This window comes from Nycticebus coucang, chromosome 11 (genome assembly GCF_027406575.1).
Source record: "Nycticebus coucang isolate mNycCou1 chromosome 11, mNycCou1.pri, whole genome shotgun sequence".
Lineage (NCBI taxonomy): Eukaryota > Metazoa > Chordata > Mammalia > Primates > Lorisidae > Nycticebus > Nycticebus coucang.
Window position 1 is genome coordinate 25,265,441 of NC_069790.1, and position 21,856 is coordinate 25,287,296.

General features: G+C 39.6%; 1 protein-coding gene across 3 annotated transcripts in view; it reads left to right on the top strand.

The window, feature by feature from the left end:
• PDE1C (phosphodiesterase 1C) overlaps window positions 1–21,856 on the top strand; it is a 374,041-nt gene that overhangs the window by 12,026 nt on the left and 340,159 nt on the right. For all 3 annotated transcript variants that reach the window (XM_053609332.1, XM_053609330.1, XM_053609331.1), the window contains one exon: window positions 5,315–5,341. In XM_053609332.1, coding sequence (XP_053465307.1) covers window positions 5,315–5,341 — 27 coding nt within the window. The remainder of the gene's footprint in view (window positions 1–5,314; window positions 5,342–21,856) is intronic.

Below are 21,856 nucleotides of genomic sequence, written 5' to 3' on the forward strand. Positions count from 1 at the left end.
CCATAGACAGATATTGATTTTCAGTGAAGACTGTAGTATTTTAATTTTCTTTAAAGAACTAAAAGAGTATGGGTCAATCAACAATTCTAGATAGCACATGATATGTCTGCATTGAGTGACAGCTTCCTGAGAATGCTTCAGGACACTGTGTAAGCAAGTCACTGGGTTCAGTTTTTAGGGAGTGATCAATAAAAAGGATTTTTGTTAAAAAAATTTTTAGTTATTTCTATGGATTATTATGACATCCAGTTCTTAATTGAGTAGTTTAGTTTCTTTTTTCCTACCTTCTGAGCAGTAGCCCAGCTTTGATATTCGAGAGAAGTGTGTAGCTCTGTTATGTTAAATGGGATGCAGCCGGAGTGGGTGTCAGAGTGGTTAGACCACAAAGTCCCTTGGGCATGAGGGAAAGCTGGACTGGGTTTCAGCTCATCCTCTTCCTAGTAAAGTAAAACTGAGATTGCATCTGCTTTTTTTGCAGTTCATGTGTTCCAAGATGAGGAGAATGGGGAGTATTTAATTTTTCCATTCTAGAAAAGCTATCTTCAACCTTTTTTTCTGGAGTTTAATCAATGAAAGGCTTTTTCTTTTCCAAATAAAAATGGAAAACATTTTAAATTATAATACTTTTACAATGTTATAGTATTATAGTCATAATACTGTAACTCCCTCCCTGTGGAGGGAGTATGATTGTTATGCAGATTTTACAGATAAGGAAACTCATGGTTGGAGAAGTGATAGAAGTTGCTAAAGGTTAGACAACTTCTTAGACACAGTAAGTCGGAGAAGGGATTTGAGCCCCAGCAAGTGATCATAAACAATATGCTGTAATGGACTCTTCTTGAAAAAAAAAAACACAGACAGGCAAATGAAGCCCGTGTGTGCGTGCGTGTGCATGTGCATGTCCGTGTCCGTGTGCGTGCGTGTGTGTGGAGGATGGGGCCCATTCTGGGTAACACAGTTTGCGGAGTCCCACTCTAGACCTTCTTTGAGGTAGTTTCCTCATCCTGAACTTGTGAAGCTGACCTGTCTTCCACCGGGGCATGAAGCTGGCCTCCCTCCATCTCCAGCTCTCAAGAGTACAATAGCTCCTGGTTCTTCTCTGCTTTCTCTATCTTTCTTTCTCAGTCTAGCTCCTTGAATCTTGAGATTTGTACTGCATTGTTTTATTTCAAAAAATTATAAATTTAAATTAAGTTTGAAAAACAAAACAAAACAAAACAAAGCATTTGAGAACATTCCCATTATCTTTCAAGTTGTGAGTCAGGGATACATTCATTGTAGTTCTTAAAAACAAAAGGCCAAGAATAAACTGGATTTCTTTTCCAGCTCATTTCCTGCATTTGCGTGGAATGAACCTGGTATGTTGGTATGTTTGATTGTTGTTGGTTTTGTTTGTTTTTGTCTGGTGTCTAAGTTTCCTGGTGGCATCCTTTGACCTCTTTGCATAATTTTCTCAATTTTCTTTGAAGGCTTCAGAATCTGCTTTCTGTCTTAGCTACTTTGAGGTTCTGTATCCTTAGGCAAGTTATTTAACCTCTCTAAGACTTACTTCTGTCAAGTACGAAGTGAGTTAAACCTGCTAGAGTTTGTAGGAGGTCTAAATGAGTTAGTTTTATGATGGATTTGGAGCGGAGGATCTGCTTCACAGATAATCGGGAGCTCTCCAGCCTTTTCTCATTGCTTTACACAGGAGGGTGCAGGAAATCACAGCTGTGGTAGAAGTCTTCACCGCTCATAGTGCCGACTTCCAAGCTCCAGTGTAAGATGACACTATTTGGATTGAGTCTGCCTTGGTTTGAGGGCTGTATCTAAATGAGAAAAGATGGAAAGGAAAAGCTTTATAACTTATGAGGCCAGGAATGGATCTGTGAAGGTAGTGTCAGGGAGGTTGAGTTGGTCTGAAAGTTAGAGTTCTGGTCTCTGTTTCTTTGAGTCTACCAGATGTAAAACCCATCTTCTGCCAGACATAGATGGCAGTTGCAAAGAATTCATTGATTTAACCAACAGATATTTGTTGCATGCCAAACACATGCCAGTTGACATACAAGTCCTTGGGATAGATAGGGAGATCCACATGATAGGACTGCTAACCTCAAGAAGCTCAAAACTGGGGCAGATGTTCTCACACGGCAGTGCCTTGCCTGGCAAGTTTAATATATTATCTCATCTGAGATCATTCCATCCATGTTTAGAGATGCAGACACTAAAGCTTATTTAGCACAGAGCTTGCTTGTTGTCTCATGGCTAGAGAGGGTGAAGTTGTGTTTTAAGTCAGGTCTCTCCCAGTCCGGAGCCCTGTTGTCTTTACTCACAGTCACAGACATGTGACCATGCAGTGCTGCCAAAGATGGTGTGTGATAGGTTACCGCATGCTATAAGAGCACAGGAGGGTGTGTGCTGCTGCTTCCCATAAGCCTTGACTCCTCCCCACCCAGCTATTAACTATTTTCTTAAATTATATATTTTATTACTTTTCCTGCTTAACTCTGTCCTTAGCACTCTTCTGCCTTACCTTCTGCTATTTCACTGCATAGCCCCCACTTGCTGGGCTGGTTGATGGCCATTAGGCCTGCTTGTTTTGCTTGCTTGCTGCAGGCTTCCCTAGTTCTCCCTGTTGAAATTCTACCCATCAATCAAAATTGCTCCTTCCACAAAGCTTCCCTGAGCTATCTCTTGTATTTGTTGTTATAAATTAATACTTTAGGTACATTCAGGAAGTGGATCTTGCAGAGTTGTATGGATTAGAAATGTATGTAGAGGGGGCGGCGCCTGTGGCTCAGTGAGTAGGGCGCTGGCCCCATATGCCGAGGGTGGCGGGTTCGGACCCAGCCCTGGACAAACTGCAACAGAAAAATAGCCGGGCGTTGTGGCGGGCGCCTGTAGTCCCAGCTGCTCGGGAGGCTGAGGCAAGAGAATCGCGTAAGCCCAAGAGTTAGAGGTTGCTGTGAGCCGTGTGACACCACGGCACTCTACCCAAGGGCGGTACAGTGAGACTCTGTCTCTACAAAAAAAAAAAAAGAAATGTATGTAGACTTAGTAGTAGTAGGTGATGAAATGAAGCCTTTTCTTATTTTTGTTCATCTTTGATTCTTTTAGCACTCCTAGCAGTGTCTTTGTATAGTCCTTTGGTAAATGCGGGAGAATTCTGGGGAAGCTAGTGGCAAAGATTGTCTTCTTATGATCCCTGAAGACACTCTCCATTGATAGGATTAGTTGGGCTTCTGATTAGAAGCCAGGGGTTCTATCTGGCCTAACTGTCCCTTGCCTTTGGTCCCTGGAGACTCTTAAATAGGTTATTTTTCAGCCTTTTCAGATGTTCCTTAGATGAGTTTATTAGACCACACTGCTAATGTGGCAAAGGGCAGAAGTCATACCCGTGTGCTCCAAGCCTGTGGATGAAACCCCTGCTCTTGGCTACTTCCTGGAGAGTGTGAGCTGCCATTGGTGACAGGGCCCAGGAAAGAGAGAGTGAATGATGAGGGCTTATCCATCACAGCTTTAGGAGTGAATACAGGAAAACCACACAAAGAACCTGACCTTAGACAGCTGAAATTCAGGTGAATTGTCTTGTTTATTTCTTATAATATAGTCTCTGGAGAGGTGCTCTGGTTATTCCCACTTTATAGGGAAAGAAACTGAAGCTAAGAGGGGTTGAATAACTGTTCCAGCACTGTAGAGCTAAACAAACCAAGATTGGAACATGGATTGTTTGCTCTACAGCTCAAGCCCTAACCCACTTTGTTGTCATTCTTCTTCCCTATTCTATGTGATGTAATTCAAACACATTAAATATCTACCTGCCTACCTAGCTATAGATTCTTAAGCATGTATATATCTACATATGTGACTAGGAATATATACACTTATTTTTATAATTTTTTCTAATTATAATTGTAATGCTCATTCTTTAAGAAAATAAAGAAAATTCATAAAAGTAAACATAGAAGAAGTGGTCTATGAGCTTACTATACTGGAATCATGGTTGTTATTCTGATGCACCTCCTCGTGGATAAATGGTTGTTCACACATAGCCAGGTTCTGTGTTACATGCTGCCTCTTTCACTGAAACTAAGAAACTAAGAAGCTGAAGCTAAGAGGGGTTGAATAACTGGTCCAGCACTGTAGAGCTAAACAAACCAAGATTGTTTAGCTCTACATGTAATATGTGTTAGACAGAGATGTCACAGGCTATTGTGATTTGAGTTTGAAACTTCTATACCTTTTTTCATATTAAAAAAACAACCCCTGTGGCTTACAGCTCTCCATTAGCAAATTGGGGGCTTGGTTTCCCAGGTGCAGTGACTATAATGGAAACTCAGGTGTGGAACTAAGGACAGTTGGAAAGTGTTGCCCTTCCTGCAGATACTTGAAGGAGATACATCTTCCTTTCTCAGCACTACCTTTTCTCTAATCATCCCCAGTGAAGAGCCTACTGAGACTTTTTAATAACTCTCAGAGTCTACTAAATCATGAAGAACATTGGGATATGGGGGCAACATACTTTTGTGGCCATCTTCCACTTGTATGCCACCACAACCTAGGTAAAATGGTCACAGAAAATGTAACAGTCACATTTGATAGATTAAGAAGCCAAATGCACAAGAGATTTGCCCATGTCTCAGTGACACTGTAAACCGCAGAGGTGGGCTGGCACTGGGCCTCTCCTGCTTCCTGGGGAAACGCTCAGCTGAGCCCAGTTCCTAATGCTCCTCCCCCATTTCCTTCTAGACTCTCTCATTGTCCTTTTACTATTCTTTATTTTTTTGAAAAATACCTCTGATCCCATGGTTTAGCTGCATGATTACACATTTACATCAAAAAGTCACATCCTTCAAGGGACTTCAGTGCTGATGTTGGGAATAAGAGTGACAATATAAAAAACGAATAATTATTGACCATTTAATATGTGTTAGACAAAAGAAATGCTTTAGAAGCCTCTGCTCATTTACTCTGCAGCAAATCCATGGACCTGGAAGGGCTGAGATTTGAACCTGGATCTTGCTTGTCTTTAAAGGTTGACCTCAACCAAGATGCTATAGACTTTCAAAAGGGAAAGGGAGGAACATAAGAACAGAGCCACTGAGCTCTCGGAGTGCTGAGTTTTAACTGTGAAGATGTAGGAACTATACATTTGACTACAGTAGAACACGACAACCCTGAACTTTTTGCTTAAGCTTAGAAACCCATAATCTCCACTGAGGGTGCCTCCTAGGAAGTGTTGACTTCCATGCTCATCCCTGCTGAAGTCCCTTTTTTTAGCCACTGCCTGACACAACCCCTTTTCTGATATATGTTTGTGCTTCTTTTCCTGCAGGAGGAAATATAAGAAAACATCCCAGAGGTAAGAGAATCGTTTTGAGCTATGATTGGTTGAGTCATTTGTGGCCCACTCTTCCTAAATCTGGCTCATGGTGGACTGGAATGTAATAAACAGACTCTTGGTTCCTTCTCTGCATGTTGTCTGCTTTATCTCCCAATCGCTGCCGCTGCTGTGATTAAAAATTGATCTCAAGCACCAGTGTGGCACAGTAGGTGGACATCTTCACATGAGAGTGGATCCTGTGGATTCAAAAGCTTGTTCCTGCTGTGTTGTCTAGTGATTTTACTAAAACCTTGACCAGAGAGGGACTGGGCTGGTGGGGGGGCTGAGGTTTATGGATGTGGAACACAACTGGGTCTTTAAATACACTTTTAGTGTCTGAATTCCTTTTTGTCTGATTTGCTAACAAAACGCTGTTGAGCTCAAAGCATAGGTACAAACGTTTTTAAGGTCAGTGGTAGTCTTTTGATTTGACTGTGGAGAGGGGAATTTTAAGCAGACTACCATGGGACAACACTGCCTGTGTCGTACCATGGAAAGTGGATCAATAAGGGTGAGGCCCCAGCCTGGCTCTGGGCTGTGCTTTGCAGACCCGTTGGTGTGAGGGAACCATGCTGGGATTAGGTGGACACTCACTCTGACCTGTGTGGCTGTTAAACTTTGGACTTAATGTCCTCTGTGTTTTCAGTTCAACAAAAATGACTCACCAGATCTTTGAGTGCATGATCTCCCAGCACCATTGAGAAACACATTTTAATTCCTCATTAAAGTGCGCGTTGATTAACAGATGTTGTTTAGTGCTGTGAAGGAGCGGCATGTATATTTGTGTGTGTACACAGACTGTTAACACAAAGTGGGTGGGTGGATTCTCTAAATAATTGAATAATAAAATGAGCTTAGGAAGCATTAAGTAATTCACGGTGGAATTTATTCATTGGCATATCTTTTAAAAGTTGTATATATTTAAGGTATAGAATATGTTTGAGGTATGTAGTACGTATGTACATATGTAGTACACAGTGAAATACTTTAGTCAAGCACATGAATATATCCATTACCTGACATAGTACATTCATTGGTTCATCTCTCATATACTGTTTTTTTTTTTTTTGATGATTTGTTTTCCTAAGTTTAATTGGACAATAATACCACAGAAGGTCTCATATGACCCCCTTTATTTCTTCAGCATCATTTTTTGCCACTTCTGACCTCCCCTCTTTATTTTTTTAAACTTTAGCTTTGGCTCTCCATCAAAGTTGTGATTCTAAAGGTTCAGCTGATCATGGATGCTTTCTTAGGAAGGCCTTTGGTAAACTCTTAATGAATGTATTTATCTTAGGCGTATTTAACAGTGTAGACCTCAGCTGTGTTGAGAGCTTTTCTTGAGTTAGGTGAGATAAAATGCATCAGTTTCAAAGTTACCCAAGAAATCAGTCAGGCCTCCAGGGAGTGGATAACTATTTCTTTTCATGATACTGCATTGTGATTTTGAGCATGTTGTAGTGATACATTCCTCTGTGTGCGCATAGTCCCTGAGTTGCAAACATCTGACTGATGCGTGACTCATACTTAAGAATGGAGGCTATTACAAGCAATAGGTAAATTTATCTGTTCCAACTAACATACAAATTCAACTTAAGAACAAACCTATAGAACTTCTTTCCTTCATAACCCAGAGACTGCCTGTAAGCTATTCCTTCTTCCCGACCCGAACCTTGAACCTCAGTCCATCTTGTAGTTAATGCTCTTTGAAGTATGTCTGCCTTCCACGTGATCCTGTAGCTGCCCTTGTTTTCCTTCATTATCCCTGCCAACTGAGAGTGCCTTGTCTATTAGGCCTTCTCGTGTCTCCTGCATCTGCCATAGTGCCCCTTAGTAAATGTTGTTGAATGCACAAATACTAAATATTGTTAGGGACTGTGTTCTTTTAAATTGATGTGTTTTGCAGACTGTTGGTGATAGCACTGGAGAGAAGTCACACACGACTCAGTTGAATTGATTAAAATATAAACCTAAGTTATTTTTCCTTAATATATACACTCCCTATTTTATGTACCAAATAACATGGTATGCATTTTCCTAGGATTTTTTCAGGAAAAGTGTGAATGAATTTGGGAGATATCAGTATTGGGATGGTATGATCCAATGAGAACCTGGTAAGAGTAGAGTACTGTTTCTTTTGGTTGATATACTTCCCTTAATAAAAATAATGCTCTAACTTCAGCTAGTCTAGACTAGACATAAGTCTAGTCTCATGAGCTTCTAACTAAGGAGAGGCACTGGGAATACTACATGGTGTATAGCAATGTTTCAATCAGCAACACACCACATAAACAATAGTCTTATTAAATTATAATGGTGCTAACAAATTCCTTTTGCCTACTGACTTAGTAGCTGTAGTAATATTGTAATGCACAGCATTCCATTTTCTATGTTTAGGTGTATTGAGACACAAATACTATTGTGTCATAACCACCCACAGTATTCAGTACAGTAACATGCTGCTCAATAGGCCATACAACACAGCCTAGGTGTGCAGTAGGCTCTCCCATCTAGGTTAGTGTAAGTACACTTTGTGATAATTCAAACAGGTACAGTTGCTTAAGGATACTTTCTTAGAATGTACCCCCATCATTAAGAGATACATAACTGTACTTAATACAAGTGCCAAAATATTTATTCTGTTTTATTGAGAAGAGTTTGGAAAGTGCATTCCAAAGATATAGGGTTGCTTAGACTTTTGGTTCACCAAACATTTGAAGCCCACAATTTAGTCTAAAAGGCTAGTGTTTGCTTTCCTTTGTGTTTGACTTTGGCATTACAGAATTAAGCAGATTTCATGCAGAAAAAAATCACTAATGTAATTAAAATCTGCCAATAGATTTCAACAATGACATTTTTAGATGACCATTTTAGTCTTACCTTTTCTAATGAGCATTATCTCACAGTCGAGACTCCTATATCCTGTGGTTTCCAAGTAAAGTCAGTGGTCCAAAGGAGCAGTATTATAATTTGTTACACAACATACAGAGTCATTCAGAGAAATGTGAACTAAAATTTTTAAGCTTCCTGGAGGTTGCTATACTTTTTCTAAATATAGTGTGCTTATACAGATGGCTAACCAGCTCTGTCTTGTTCAGGTTTATTGGACCCACGATAGTAATCGCATGTAAACCACTGAAAGGATGTAAATTAATCACTCAGAGGGCACGATAGTCTTTAGTAGTATAAGGTAATTTATCATATTCACATGCGGGATGAGATACCTCAAAGTTACCTCAATTTTATTTTAAGGAGAGATAGACAGGTGAGAGGAAGTTTTCAAGGAGAGCTGCTCAAACCTGTCAAGTTTCAAATTATAATGTCAAATTTTTAAAGTGTATTTTTGCATATCTGACGTAAGTGCTGTTGCATTTTTTGTTATACTACTGTAATAAAAAATAGACTACTTTGACCCAGATTCTTTGAAGTTGTTTAATGTGCAGATTCATAGAGGATTGGTTTGAGTTCTTCTATCTTAGGTCAGATATTTGTTTTTCTATGAAATAGATCTGGGGATCTGTAGATGCGGTTTGTAGATTCCTAATCGGATGAATGGTAGTCAATTTTAAATGCCAGGTGCTGGTCTGTTTGAGTGTATGGCCTGTCTTATGATTCACTTGGACTGGTAGTAGCTGTGATTCCTTTTCGTGTTAGGGACAGGTGTACCATTGTAAACTCAGTTGGTTAATTGAGTTCTAATTGTAGTTATTTGGCTAAAGAATTAGTCAAAGAAAGCTGTGGCTTCATGTAGGAAAACTAAATGACATAAATGTTCTATTAGAAACCTTTAGATTAAGTAGATTTGATTTGGGCATCAAGAGGAAGACATCCTAGGATACAAAAATAATCTAACTTTGTTTATGCTTTCCTTGGCTACATTTCATTTATATATTTATTTACTTTTCAAAGCTTTGTTAAAGAAAAAAAAATCCCCCAGCTTTCAAAGTAATTATGCTACTACAACTCAACTGAGGTAGTTATCAAGTATTTCATAAGGTATAAGACATATTTTTGTAGCCCAGGGAAATATTTGGATGAGAGTGATTCCACTGGTTCTCACATTTAGCGTTAACAGAAATACACTCATCTCTTCCAACACCAGAATTTCAATAGTGACATTATAGTGCTCTTTAACAGGTTAGCAAGGGCACCAAATAGGTAGGAGATAAGCTTCTTTCTGCACAGAAAACCCTATTGGATTGAGTTTTAAATCTACATGATTAAGGGGAACTATCCTTTCATGTTAAGAAGGAGTCTTGTCCATGAGGGCCGATCATTTTAAGAGATTTGCGGAAGTGGTGAAATACTCATTTGACAACTAGGGAAGATTACTCAGTAAGCCTGCTTACCCATGAAATTCCCATCAGGTTGCTTTTAATACAGCTTCACCTTCAAGGTGTCAGGTTTGGCTTGTGGAAGTTTGTCAACTGGAAAGCATGTCAGACCATGTACAAAATAATCATAAATACATAGAAATAATTTGATACTTCTGGGCTGCCCTTGAAGAAAGGAATTGTTATCAGAGATGATGTTCCAGACTGAATCTATATCAGAAGTGCTTCCAACACACACACACGCCCCTTCTCCCCACCCCTATTTTAGGTTGCCAGGGGATGCTGTGATACTATGATTGGTCAGCATAATTCAGAGGTGGAGGCAAGAATAAAGGCGTATCCATGAATTTGAAGTACCTTTGCAAACACATGTCCAATTTTTACGTGTCTGGGCTATGAAAATACTTCGGTGAGGATGGTTACAATTTGGATTTTTGAGCCACACCAGGTAGTAAAACCTTTATTAGAATGAAGGTTTTTGTTTGTTATTAATTGTAGCTCTGTTTAGACAGTATAGGAGGAAATTCTGTCTTTTTATCCTATGCAAAAGCTTCTCTCATATTTTTGGTAATAATATTTTATTGGTTGTTGCATGCATAGTACTTCACAACAATCTTCTGGTTTAACAAAATTTAATACTTAATATAGCATATTGTCATATACTTTAGTAGATAATGGAAATAACAAGATATGTAAAGAAATGCCTCTGAATAGTACACAGGCTTGTAAGTTACATACCTGTGAATAAAATAATTCTAAGAAGATGTGTTAAGTATTAAGATATAAGTAATAAGATATAAGTATTGAAGATCATTGTTAAGTATTAAGGTATAAGTATTGAAGGTCACCCACCTCTATTGGGTGGGGGATACTTAAACTATTGTACCAGGTGTTTTCTTACCAGATAGCAATATGAGCCTGCAGTATGCCTTATTATTCATGCTTAGTATAGCCATATTGAAGTCTGATAGGATAGTCCATAATCTTTTCTGTTCGTTTTCTTCATGTTCTCAGTTCTTGCTAACATGTATGTTTTGCTGATCCTTTACATTTTTTAAAAATGTAAATGAATTCTATTTATGAATATAGAGAGGTATGCAAGTAGTGACAATAATACATTAATGGAGCATATGTCATAATCAGGTAGAGTTTATATCAGGAATTTAAGTTTGTGTTAATATTATAAAAATCTTAAATATTAGGCTTTTTTTTTCCAAAGGGGAAAATGGCTCAAAAATATTTTGGATACTAGAAGGAAGACAGCTCAGGGTACAAATGGAGTAGGTAATTAAGTATATAGTGCATATAGTTAATAGAGCAGCCTTTATTTGTTGCAAGGCAAAGCAAGAAGTTATTTTCTCCCAAGTGTGTAATACCTTCTTTCACTTGGATTTTGATGTGGGTCAGTAATCATATTTGATGAACCCAGTAATTGATTAAATACAGCAATGGTTTCCTTAGGCCTGCCCATGTTCAGCCTTCATGAATCAGCATATTTAATGAGCCATCAACAGAACTGCCACCTGTGTTATTAATGATAGAATGCTTTGTGGGAGGGCTGGAGAGGTGAGTATCCATGGGAAGACTGCCTTCTAAGCAGTTGTATCCTAGGATGGGACACAGCAAGTAACAGGTACATCTTCTGCTGAACTGTGTCTTCGTGTTCTTCCAAGGGACATTAAGGCGCATAGGTGAATTGTGAAGCTCTTTTAACATTTTTGAAATAGAAGCTCTTTTAATATTTTTGGACTATTATCTCCTACCTTTGCAATGAAAATGGCACCAAAATAACTGGTTGGGAAAGTTAACGGGGCAACACAGGATAAATCAAAGCATGTATTTTTGTATACATATGCACAACTAATCCTGCATTCTGCTACTTACTTAGTATTGCTGATATTTAGAGCCTAAGGATTAGTGGTGACATCAGGGACAAGAGGATCTTCTAGGAGACAAAACCCTTTAAAAATATTTTTCTATATTTATGGTAACTAATACATTCTCAGAGTAGTAAGTACAAGTTTATCAGACACATTCCACAATTGCCACCTGCACTGGGATGACTTCATAGTGAGGGGTGGCAGTGCAGACCAGACCAGAGGAGCAGCAGTAGTTAGAGCCCTTGTCACAAATGGATGCTGAGATGTAGCCACAAAGCATGATGCCCAGACAGTCCACATGGGAAAGGGCCTGCAAGTGCTGTAACTACAGGTCAAGCACAGCCAGGGAGAAAAGAGGTGATGGCAGGTCTGCATAGCTAGCTTTGGGGCAGAGTTTAGAATATAAGGCAATACCTCTCGTTCATCCCTCAACTCATTCTTTCACCCTGGCAATAAGCAGCAGGAATCTGGGGAGTACCAGTGTAGGGCTCTAGACCCAAGGAGGCTGTCTAGAGTCTGTCTAGCCTAGGGAAAGGGCAGGGGAGCGGGGCCATTGGGTGTAGTAAGCTCCCCAGGCACTGAGTCTGGGCGTTATATCTAGGTACTTACAGCAGGAATGACCTTGGTGTTGGGCTTCCATTTTGTGAGTCAAGAAGATTGTCTAGATGCAATTCAGTCTTCTTTCTTTTCCGTCTTCCTTATGTTTGATAATTACTACCATTCATCTGCTTCTCCAGTATCAGAACTTCTGGATCATTTTTATACGATCTGCTATTGTGTGTTTCTTCAGCTTTAACTTTTTGTTTTTCCTCTTCACCCATGATTAAATGGGTCTCTAACAGATTGTGGGCTTTGTCTTCCTTTTATTTTTATTCCTACAACCTTGGTCTAAATTCATTCCTCATCTTTTAGAGTATTAAATAACCCCCAATCTCTTTCTTTACTCTGCTTTCTTCATGTTCTCCATTGTGTATAGCCACATCTCATTACTTTCTCCACACCTCAGATTGTGCCCAGTATGTTTAAAAATAACCACAAATCTCCATTGGCTTTCTATGGGCCGTTAAAGGCCAATCTTTTTTTTGTTGTTGTTGTTGTTGGGACAGAGTATCACTCTCTTGCCCAGGCTAGTGGGCTGTGGCATCACACGCTTAGCTCACAGCACCCCCAAACTCCTGGGTTCAAGCCATCTTCTTGTCTTAGCTTCCCAACTAGCTGGGTTTAAAGTCACACACCACTGCACCCAGCTAATTTTTTTATTTATAGTGAAGACAGGGTCTCACTCTTGCTCAGGCTGGTCTGGAACTCCTGAGCTCAAGTGATCACCCACCTGGCCTCTCAGAGTGCTGGGATTACATGACAGCCACCACGCCTGGCAGCCGATTTTCTTGTCTAAAATTTAAGGCTTTCTGTATTTACGTCCACATTGCCTTTCCTCCTTGTTCTCTGTCGCTCCTCTTCATTCACCCTAAGTTCCAGGCAAGCTGAATGCCTTACTCACTGTCATATTTACCTATTTACCTAGGTTTTTCTATGATTCTTTTTCTATTCATATTCTTTTTAGTATTTTGAATGATTTTTGTCCCATTTTTTCTTTAAAATCCAATTCAAATGCCATCTCTTTCAGTGGAGCCTTCTCAGGTTTTTCCACCTAAAAGAACTTCTGCAGCTCTAATTCCATGTATAAGAGTTAACTGGGTGATGTGGGTTTTTTTGAGTGATGACTGTGCTTCCCCAAATCATTGGACATGGCAGGTGTTTATTCAATGTGAGTTGAATTTATAAATAAATCATGCTGGGATCCTTCTTATATTCTACCATAAATCAGAACTAACGTCAGAGTTTCCAGGTGGAACTGTGGGTAAATAAACTCAGACTGATAAATGACTCATACTTTCAAATAGCTTTGCAGTTCACTGCCTACTCCCTCATGCAGACTCTCATCTGACCCTCACACTGGCCCCTGTGGAGGCCTGTGAGGTCAGCAAGACAGATGGCATGCATGGCAAGAACCAGAAAGGACATAATTGCTTGGATCATTGACTCTGCTTTTCTTTTCTATTTTAGTTCTTCCAACATGGAACTCTAGCTTTGGGTGGACACTCTGAGAGCGCTGCTTTTGCTCTAGGTCAGTGGCTCAATCTCTGTCTTCCCTTCATTCAAAGCATTAATTCTGGAGTCGTTCAGTGTAGTGTCAAATGTATTTGTCTGAGGTGCATAATTCTGAGTATTTAATAACTGTGTGGTTGTGCATCATTTGGCTTTTCTGTTTGGCAAAATGGTTTTGAGAATCATTTTCTTAGATTGCCTAATAAGATTTAAGTGCATCCTTAGGACTGTCAATAGCACTGAGGCTGGTGTACCACTATGCTTCAAAAGTTATGACCAGGCTTTAATTGCCTAAGGCAGCAAGTCTCTAAATCCCAACTAATTCCAGTGTCCTTTAATGCTAAAGAGGCAGAATTGAGTGGACTGATAATTGAGTGCCCTTGATGGTGAGGGCCTCCAAACTGGGGCCAAGTTCAAGTTCCAACAGCAGTAGCTTAAGAAGCAGCTTTTGGACTCCCTGGAGCCACTCCATCCAATGGTATGGACGAGCAGTGTTGATGCTTTTACTGTGGGAGCTGTCCTGTGCATCATCAGATGTTGGTAGTGTTGCTGGCCTCTGCCTATTAGGTGCCAGTAACAACCTCTTTCTCCTAGTTGTGGCAACCAAAAGTGTCCTTTTGGGGTCAAAGTCACCTGTAGTTGAGAACCACTGGTATAGATGTAAGATTAAAAATCATGTTTGGGTTCTGTCCCTAATTTCTTCTTTCTGGTCTCAGTTTCCTTACTATGAAAATATGAGGTTGAACATGAGGATGAATATGGTTCCTTTTAACTCAAAAACAGTATTCTCTGATTCTAATTACTGATGTCCTTCTGCAAGGAAGCACAGGACACTGAACAGTATGTGCCGTGATTGTGGGTCCTCTGACACCTGTAACTAGATTACCTGAGGGGAGCCAGTTAGCATGGAGGTCACTGGGCAGGTAACACAGTCTCTGCCCATATTAACGGTCCTTTGGGCATTAGCCCTTGGTTTAGAATACTCCTAGTTTCACTGAACTAATGAGAACTAAGCATGGGAAGGACATTAGAAGTATAATTTCCAGAGTACACATTTTTCCAAAAACATACGCATGTCTAAAGGCCACCCCATTGACTGAAAATCTGTTCTGTGTCTGGGGCTTGCCTAATCTTACTTAATCTTCCTAGTGATCCTGTTTTACAGGAGAGGAAGTCAGGGCAGAGAAGTAACTTGACTACCTCACAAAGCAGAGAAGTCGTTTGAAGGCCAGGTTTAAAGGCACAACTTTGAGATGTTGAAAGCTTGAGTTATTTCCATCCCAGTGGTTTTCTAATTTTTTATAGTTGTGGAACCCCCTCCATTTTTTAAAATCTTCCTGAAAGGCAGAAATGAAGCAGCTAAAGCTGAGTAAACACCTAGTAAACACCTCTGGTAGTTCATTTCCTCACTCTGCAAACTATTCTCTTTGCCTCAAGACATTTTAGATTTGAAATCTTTTATATTTGACCTTAACCTAAAAGTGGAAGCTCTCAGGAAAGTTTAATGAAGATTTTAAACAAACAAATAAACAACAAGATATATTGAAGTAATGTGATGGAAGGGGGGAAATCCTCACCTTCACCAGATTCTTTTTTTAATCAAAATCATCTACTTTAGTAATAGTTAAACTGAGGGTGGGTGGTCAAGGACATTTGAAAACAAACTGTTCCTGACTGCCCCACACCCTGCTGGTATGCAATTGTTATTAACAGCTTAAAGTGCTTTGAAGCAGTGTAATCGGTCACACGTGAATACATAACTTTTTATGCATAAAAAGTAAATAACAAAAATAGGATCAGATAAGAGAAAATTCGTTCTGTATTTTTCTATCCTCTGATTTAATATGATAATGCCTTTTCAAAGTTCATGGGGTCACTGCCGGAATTTTTCCCTTTCTTCTTCATGAGTGGAATTGTATTCAGCTCTGGATTATTTATTCCTATACTTTGGGATGTCAGGAAGAGGGGACTAGAATGAAGATTTCTAAGCAAGCTGGAGGGAGTAGAGTGAGATGAGAACACACTTTGGAAGAGCCATGTCTGTAGTCTTTGCTCAGCCATGAAATTGCAAGGGTGTGAGCTTGAGGTAAAGCACAGAGGTTTGGAGTCATCCTGATTTGGGTTGAAATCTGAGTCTTGACATGAACCCTATGTTATGCTTGTTGGGTTCTCCTGTCTACTGGAGTCTGTTTCTTCTTGGATAAATATAGTATTTCCTTTCTAGGGTTCTTAGGAGCCTAGAATATAATATTAATTGTAAACGTAAAGCACAGGGGAGGTCTTTGGCACATGGAAAGTGCTTCGTCACTGAAGGTTCCAGACATCCCTCCGGAGAAAACTAAAGTTGGGTGGCTACTGTGCAGAGGGCTTGAACTTTGAGACAGTGTAGGGTGGCAGATGGAAGTCTTGGATCACCTAAGGGATCTGGTAGGAGGTTGACAGGCTTTACTCTCAGGGAACTCTGCGAGGGTAGAGGCTGAATCTTACTTATTGAAGAGTGGAAATCAGCCTTGGGTGATTTGGTAACCCAAGTGAGTAATTGGTAACCATCTTTTGGTGTTCCTGGAACAGGAGGGCAAGAGGGTTGGGATAGGTAGGGCAGGGAAGAAAAGTATGCAAGGGCAATAGCCAGTCACCACTGCCCATTATGACCCAATATCAAGGGCCTTAATTAGGAAAATAGTTTGGGTGGGTCCGGTCTGGTGCAGCCACAGACAATGTTTCCATAGGAAGGAACTTGTAGTTTATCATTTTTAGTTCATCCTATTTTGAAGGAAAAATTATGTTCCTTAAACTCTCACAGATTAAATAACACCATAGTTTACCTGTTGAGAGCATACATTTTAGAGTCAAAATGCCTGGCTTCTAAACTATTATTTCCTAAGTCTTTAGAATTCAATCTTAGCCAAAAGGTAGAAAAGAAATAGTATATGATCTTTAGTAAGTTACTTAATTTCTATAAGCCAGTAGTTTTCATTTGGGGGTGTTTTTTCCCAAAGAAGACATTTGACAATGTCTAGAGACATTTTTGGTTATCACTTCTGGGCGTGGGGTATACTACTGTTACATAGGGAATAGAGACCATGAATGCTGCTAAATATCCTACAGTATTTATCCTAAATATTCTTAAATGCTTTATACAGAACATCTCAACTATAATAAACAATAATAAAAAATGTCAATAGTGCCAAAATTATTAATAAGAGACCTTACTCTAAGCTTTACCCTCTTCTTCCTTATAAAGAGAATAATAATAGACCTTACTTTATGGGATTGTTGTAGAGATTAAATAAGAGAAAGATTAAAAGCATTAAGCATATATCCTGCTTCTTAGCTGTTATTATTAATGTTACTATTTCAACTTATGATTCGTTATATAGCAAGTTTATGAATTATATGTCATAAATGTAGCTAACATATAAGATTTTAAAGGTATATTAGATACATTTAAATTTTAAAAGGAAAGATTTTAAAATACTTTTAATCATGCTTTAGAAGAGATTTTAAAGTTGTCTTGAAAGGGTAATACTGCTTAGCTTATGTAAATACAGTATACTCTAATCTTGAAACAAATTAGAAATCATAAGTTCCACATGCTGTTACATTTTACCAGTTCTGAAAAGTGTAAAATCACAGATCTTAAATGAAACATTGTGTTATTATTGCATATTGTTACTTAGGAGACAATAAAACAGAATGAATTTACTGGGAAATGAAGTTCCCTTTCTTATGTGTGGGGGTGCAGAGAGTAAATTATCATACTAATTTCAGCCAAAATTAGTAGCTCCAAAGCAAGCCACAACATAAAAGGGAATAGATTCCTAGTAAGCACACAACAGAAATGTCCCTTGAGATTGCAACAAGGCCAGTACCTTTGCATGCATGGCTGAATGTGGCATCCTGGGCATATTTCTCTCTGCTGAGAGTTTCTGAATTGCAGTGCTCTGCCACTAGTGGATGAGGTTGTGCTCATGGTCTCCTTGCCCTCTGGTACATGTATAAATGGAGGACTTTTACGTAGTCATTTCCTTATTCTTTTGATGTGCTGTATCATTAGATCATAACCAAGAATTCTTGGAATTAGCACAGCAATTAAAGAGCTTGGGAAGCTGAGGTGAGCAACCTGGACTGTGGGATGGCACAATCGCCCTTCTGCTTTCATGCCAAATCCATAAATTCCACATCTTTTTTAATTTTGCCATAATTTTATGATAATTTTAGTAATTGGTAGTGTACTATGTTGTTGATGATAGTAATGGTAGTATATTACCCACCACTGCTTAGTTATGACCTAATATCAAGAAAGACAGATAAAAAATTAACTCCTTTGGTGATATAAACAATGCCTGTTTAATGGGCAAACAGAAGCCTCATTCCTTCAGAGGACATAATGCTATTCTTTGGGAATGGAGAGACTAGTGCAGTACCAGTGGTGGTGTTGATGACAGTGATGCTGATGGTGGCGATGGCCATGAGCACAGCTATTCATTAAGACCACAGTGTGTGCTCGTTAGACCATGCTAACTTCATACTTTCACCTGTTTGATTTACATCTGCTCCCCACCCCCTGCTGATTCACTGTATTGAGAAATATGTTCCGGGAGCATGATTTTGGAATTTGACAGATGAAGTTCTGATGAAGCCATTGTAAAGCTTAAATTGCTTCCCATTTAGCATCATTATTTTGAATAGAAAGAAATTTTCCTTAAATTAGTCTCTAGTGTGGAAAATGAATCATGTTTAAAGGGTACTTTTGGTCTATAGATTGATGGGGTAGATGATTTCTCTCCTTGATATCAATGACTTACTTTTGCCATTGGTTGGTGTGGGACATTGTAGGAGCATAACTGTATCAGAAGTCTATAAACAAGGCAATATAACATTGGCATTTAGGGCATAGATTTTTAGAGTCTGAGAGACTGGAATTTAAAACCAGTTTCTACCCCTCTTTAACTTTGTGATTTTTTTTAGCCAGTTAAGGACGCTTCTTCTCAAGGTGTGGGTTATTAAAAGTACCTAATTCAAAGGGTTGTTGTAAGAATTAAATGAGACAGTGTGTGTATGGTATATGGCCTGGCTCTAGGTATATAGTTAGCGTGCTTAATAAATATTAGCTCTTAATATAAAGTCTTCCTCCAGTAATGGCCACAGAATGCCATCTTTCATCATAATTAAGAGCGAAACCTTATAAACTCTGCAAAACTTGGCTTCCCTCAGGCAGTTATTCTGCTCGTACAGGAGATTAATTTTCTAGGATCTTATTTATCAGATGATTAGTTGGAATGGTGCCAGCAGTGGGCAGAGGTGGGAGAAGCTGCTGCCTTGCACTCAGGCTGATCCGTAAGATGTGAAGACCTATGGAAGGCCTATGGAAGGGGCCAAAGCTTCCAATGTCCTCTGTTCACTGTTACTCTCCTGGTTCCTGGATTCATCCTCTAATACAGAGGTTCTCAACCTGTGGGTCGTGACCCCTTTGTAACAAAGAAAATACATCCTGCATATCAGATATTTACATTACAATTTATAACAGTAGCAAAATTACAGTTATGAAGTAGCAACGGAAATAATTTTATGGTTGGGGGGTCCCCACAACATGAGGAACTGTATTAAAGGGTTGTGGCATTAGGAAGGTTGAGAACCACTGCTCTAATAGGTTCTGCAATGCATAGATGTGTGGGTAAGTACTTTACATGCCCACCAGAGATTTAAAGGGGGTAGGGTAGGTTTGGTTTGCAAAATGAAAATCAGTCCATACGGTTTGCATTAACAATACTACTGAGAGTTTGGAGGAAAAGCAACACATTGAAAGTGTTGATTTTTAAAAATAACTTATACCAAAAGTATTGAGTTGATTATAATTTATTTATGGATGTGAATTTTGACTTGTTTAACTCCACTCCCATACTCTTCATTACATGTTTAGTGAATCAAGCTGTGTAACAGAAAAGCATTAAAACAAAAACAAAAACAACAATGAGATGTAATAGTTTCCACCATCAAGGAGGTAAAGAGGGAATGGGAGAGATTCAGTGACCAGGCAGGTAATTTCAATATGAGTTCTTTAATAAAGGTACAAAGGTATAACTGTGCCTAGATTAGGGGTTTAGAAAAGACTTTCTGGAAATGACACCTGAGGCTTAAGGATGAATAAGAAAAACCAGCCAGATGTGGAAAGGTGGCATGGGTATTTTATTTAGAAGGGATGTGAGTAGATTATTTTTTATCACCACTTTTTTTTCTTTTTCGTCTGAGTCCCAATCCCTGCTCTGGCTTGGGTGAAGTTTTTATTTAAGAATAGGAAAGGAATACTGTGCTGTGGGGTAGTCTTGTGGGTGAGCTGTGAGCTGTCTGCTTAGTTACCTAATAGAAAAGTACCATATTTTGCCATGTATAATGTCCTCCTGTGTTTAATGCCACCCATGTTTCTGGCCCAAACTTCCACAAAATACATCTTGAGAAAGTGGCCAGCTCTTGGCTGGGAAAGACTCATCTGGGGAAGGCTAATGCTCCCCTGATGAACGTGCATGAAGGCTTCCCCTTCCCTCTCTCCTGGGAGCCCTTCCCTTCTTGTCACATTGCGGGCCTGCAGCCAAGATGGCTGCATGTGTGGCCAGCAGGGCGGGAGCTTCTGAGGCTACAGGGCCCATGGGCAGCCAGGTGGATCCCTCAGGCCTGCATGGGGCTCCTGGTCCCTTCTATGTGGGAAGCCTCAGTCCTCAGCCCTCACCTAAATAGCCACAGCCTACCTGGCTAGCCCTGCCACCACCCCCTCCCTTAATAGTGGCGCTCAGCAGGAGTTGCTCCATCCTCTTCCCATTGGGTCCTGGATCCTCCCAGATGGGAATCCTGTGCACCTGGTGGTTGTGCCAGGCTCTTCCACTCCTGAACAATACTACACATGTATAATGCACATTTAGTTTGCCCCTCAAAAATTTAGGTAAAAAATTGCTCCTTGTGCATGGCAAAATAATACAGTAGATTATCATTCTTACAAGGGTTGCAAGCAAAGGAAAGACAACTAAGAAAGACTTTTCTGTGCCTGAGGGCATGCAGTGTGGCCACCTGGACTGCTCAGCCTCTTTGACTGCTAAGGGCAATCCATGCACCAGATTGACATCTCTGAGGCACAGATCTATGCTGGCACAAATCAGCTTTTCCTCCATTTTGTGAAAATTATGATACGTGGCTTCTGACTGAGCGGGGAGGATGGTGATTAGAGGAGGGAAGTATCCCGGAGCTCCAGCTCCATCTGTTGGGCCACAATAGGACTTGAGTCTTTTCTCTTTTTGCTTTTAGAAGCTCATGGATAAAACCAGTTTTTCCAGTTCTTTTCCCATGCTGCCTCCCTTTTCTTTCCTTCAAGGGATTAATTTCTGGGTGCTGTAAGGCAGCAAGGGGCTTTCATGCTTGTTTGATTGTGACCCATAGTAAGAAATACATTTTACACCATGTTCATGTATGTATGTGTGCATAAGATGTACAAGTTGTACAAGTAAAAGTCTGTGAAGCAGTAGTTATCTTGCTGCCAGTGATTAAATCTGATATTTCCCGTCTGCTCTATTTTGTTCACATAAAAAAATGTTGGTCATGACCCAGTTACTTGATTTTATTATCCACTAGTGGGGAGCAAGTCATAATTTGAAAATTACCAATAATGATTAGTGGGAGTGGAGTGTATGAGCATAGGCTATGTATCCTTTTGTGGATGAACTTGAATGTCCAGGTCTAGCCTGGAAAAATATGCATTAATGCATTATAATGCATTTATAAATATTAATAAATTATTAATATTAATTAATATAAATTATTATTAATTAATAATTCAATATCCTTCTGTGGGTCTTTGGGTTCTCCTCTAATTTGAATTAGAAGGAAGTCATTGAATGCTCTCACGGTTTTGTGGGTCAAATGAAAGGGAGTAACTCACTGAGAAGAGAACCTGGTGGAGTTTCAAGGTGAAGGCTCAGGCCTTTCTGCTTTTGTGTGTTTCAGGGTTGCAAGGTGAAAGCACAAAGTTGGGGAAGCTGGCTGTGCTCTTGGGAATCTCTTCTTGCTCTAATAAGCCCTTGAGAATCTGCATTCTTTGGAGCTTCATGGTAGATAACAGCAATAATGGAAAATGGGTTTTTGCTTTATTCCTTTGCTGAGGTACTGACCAGTGGCACACTGTT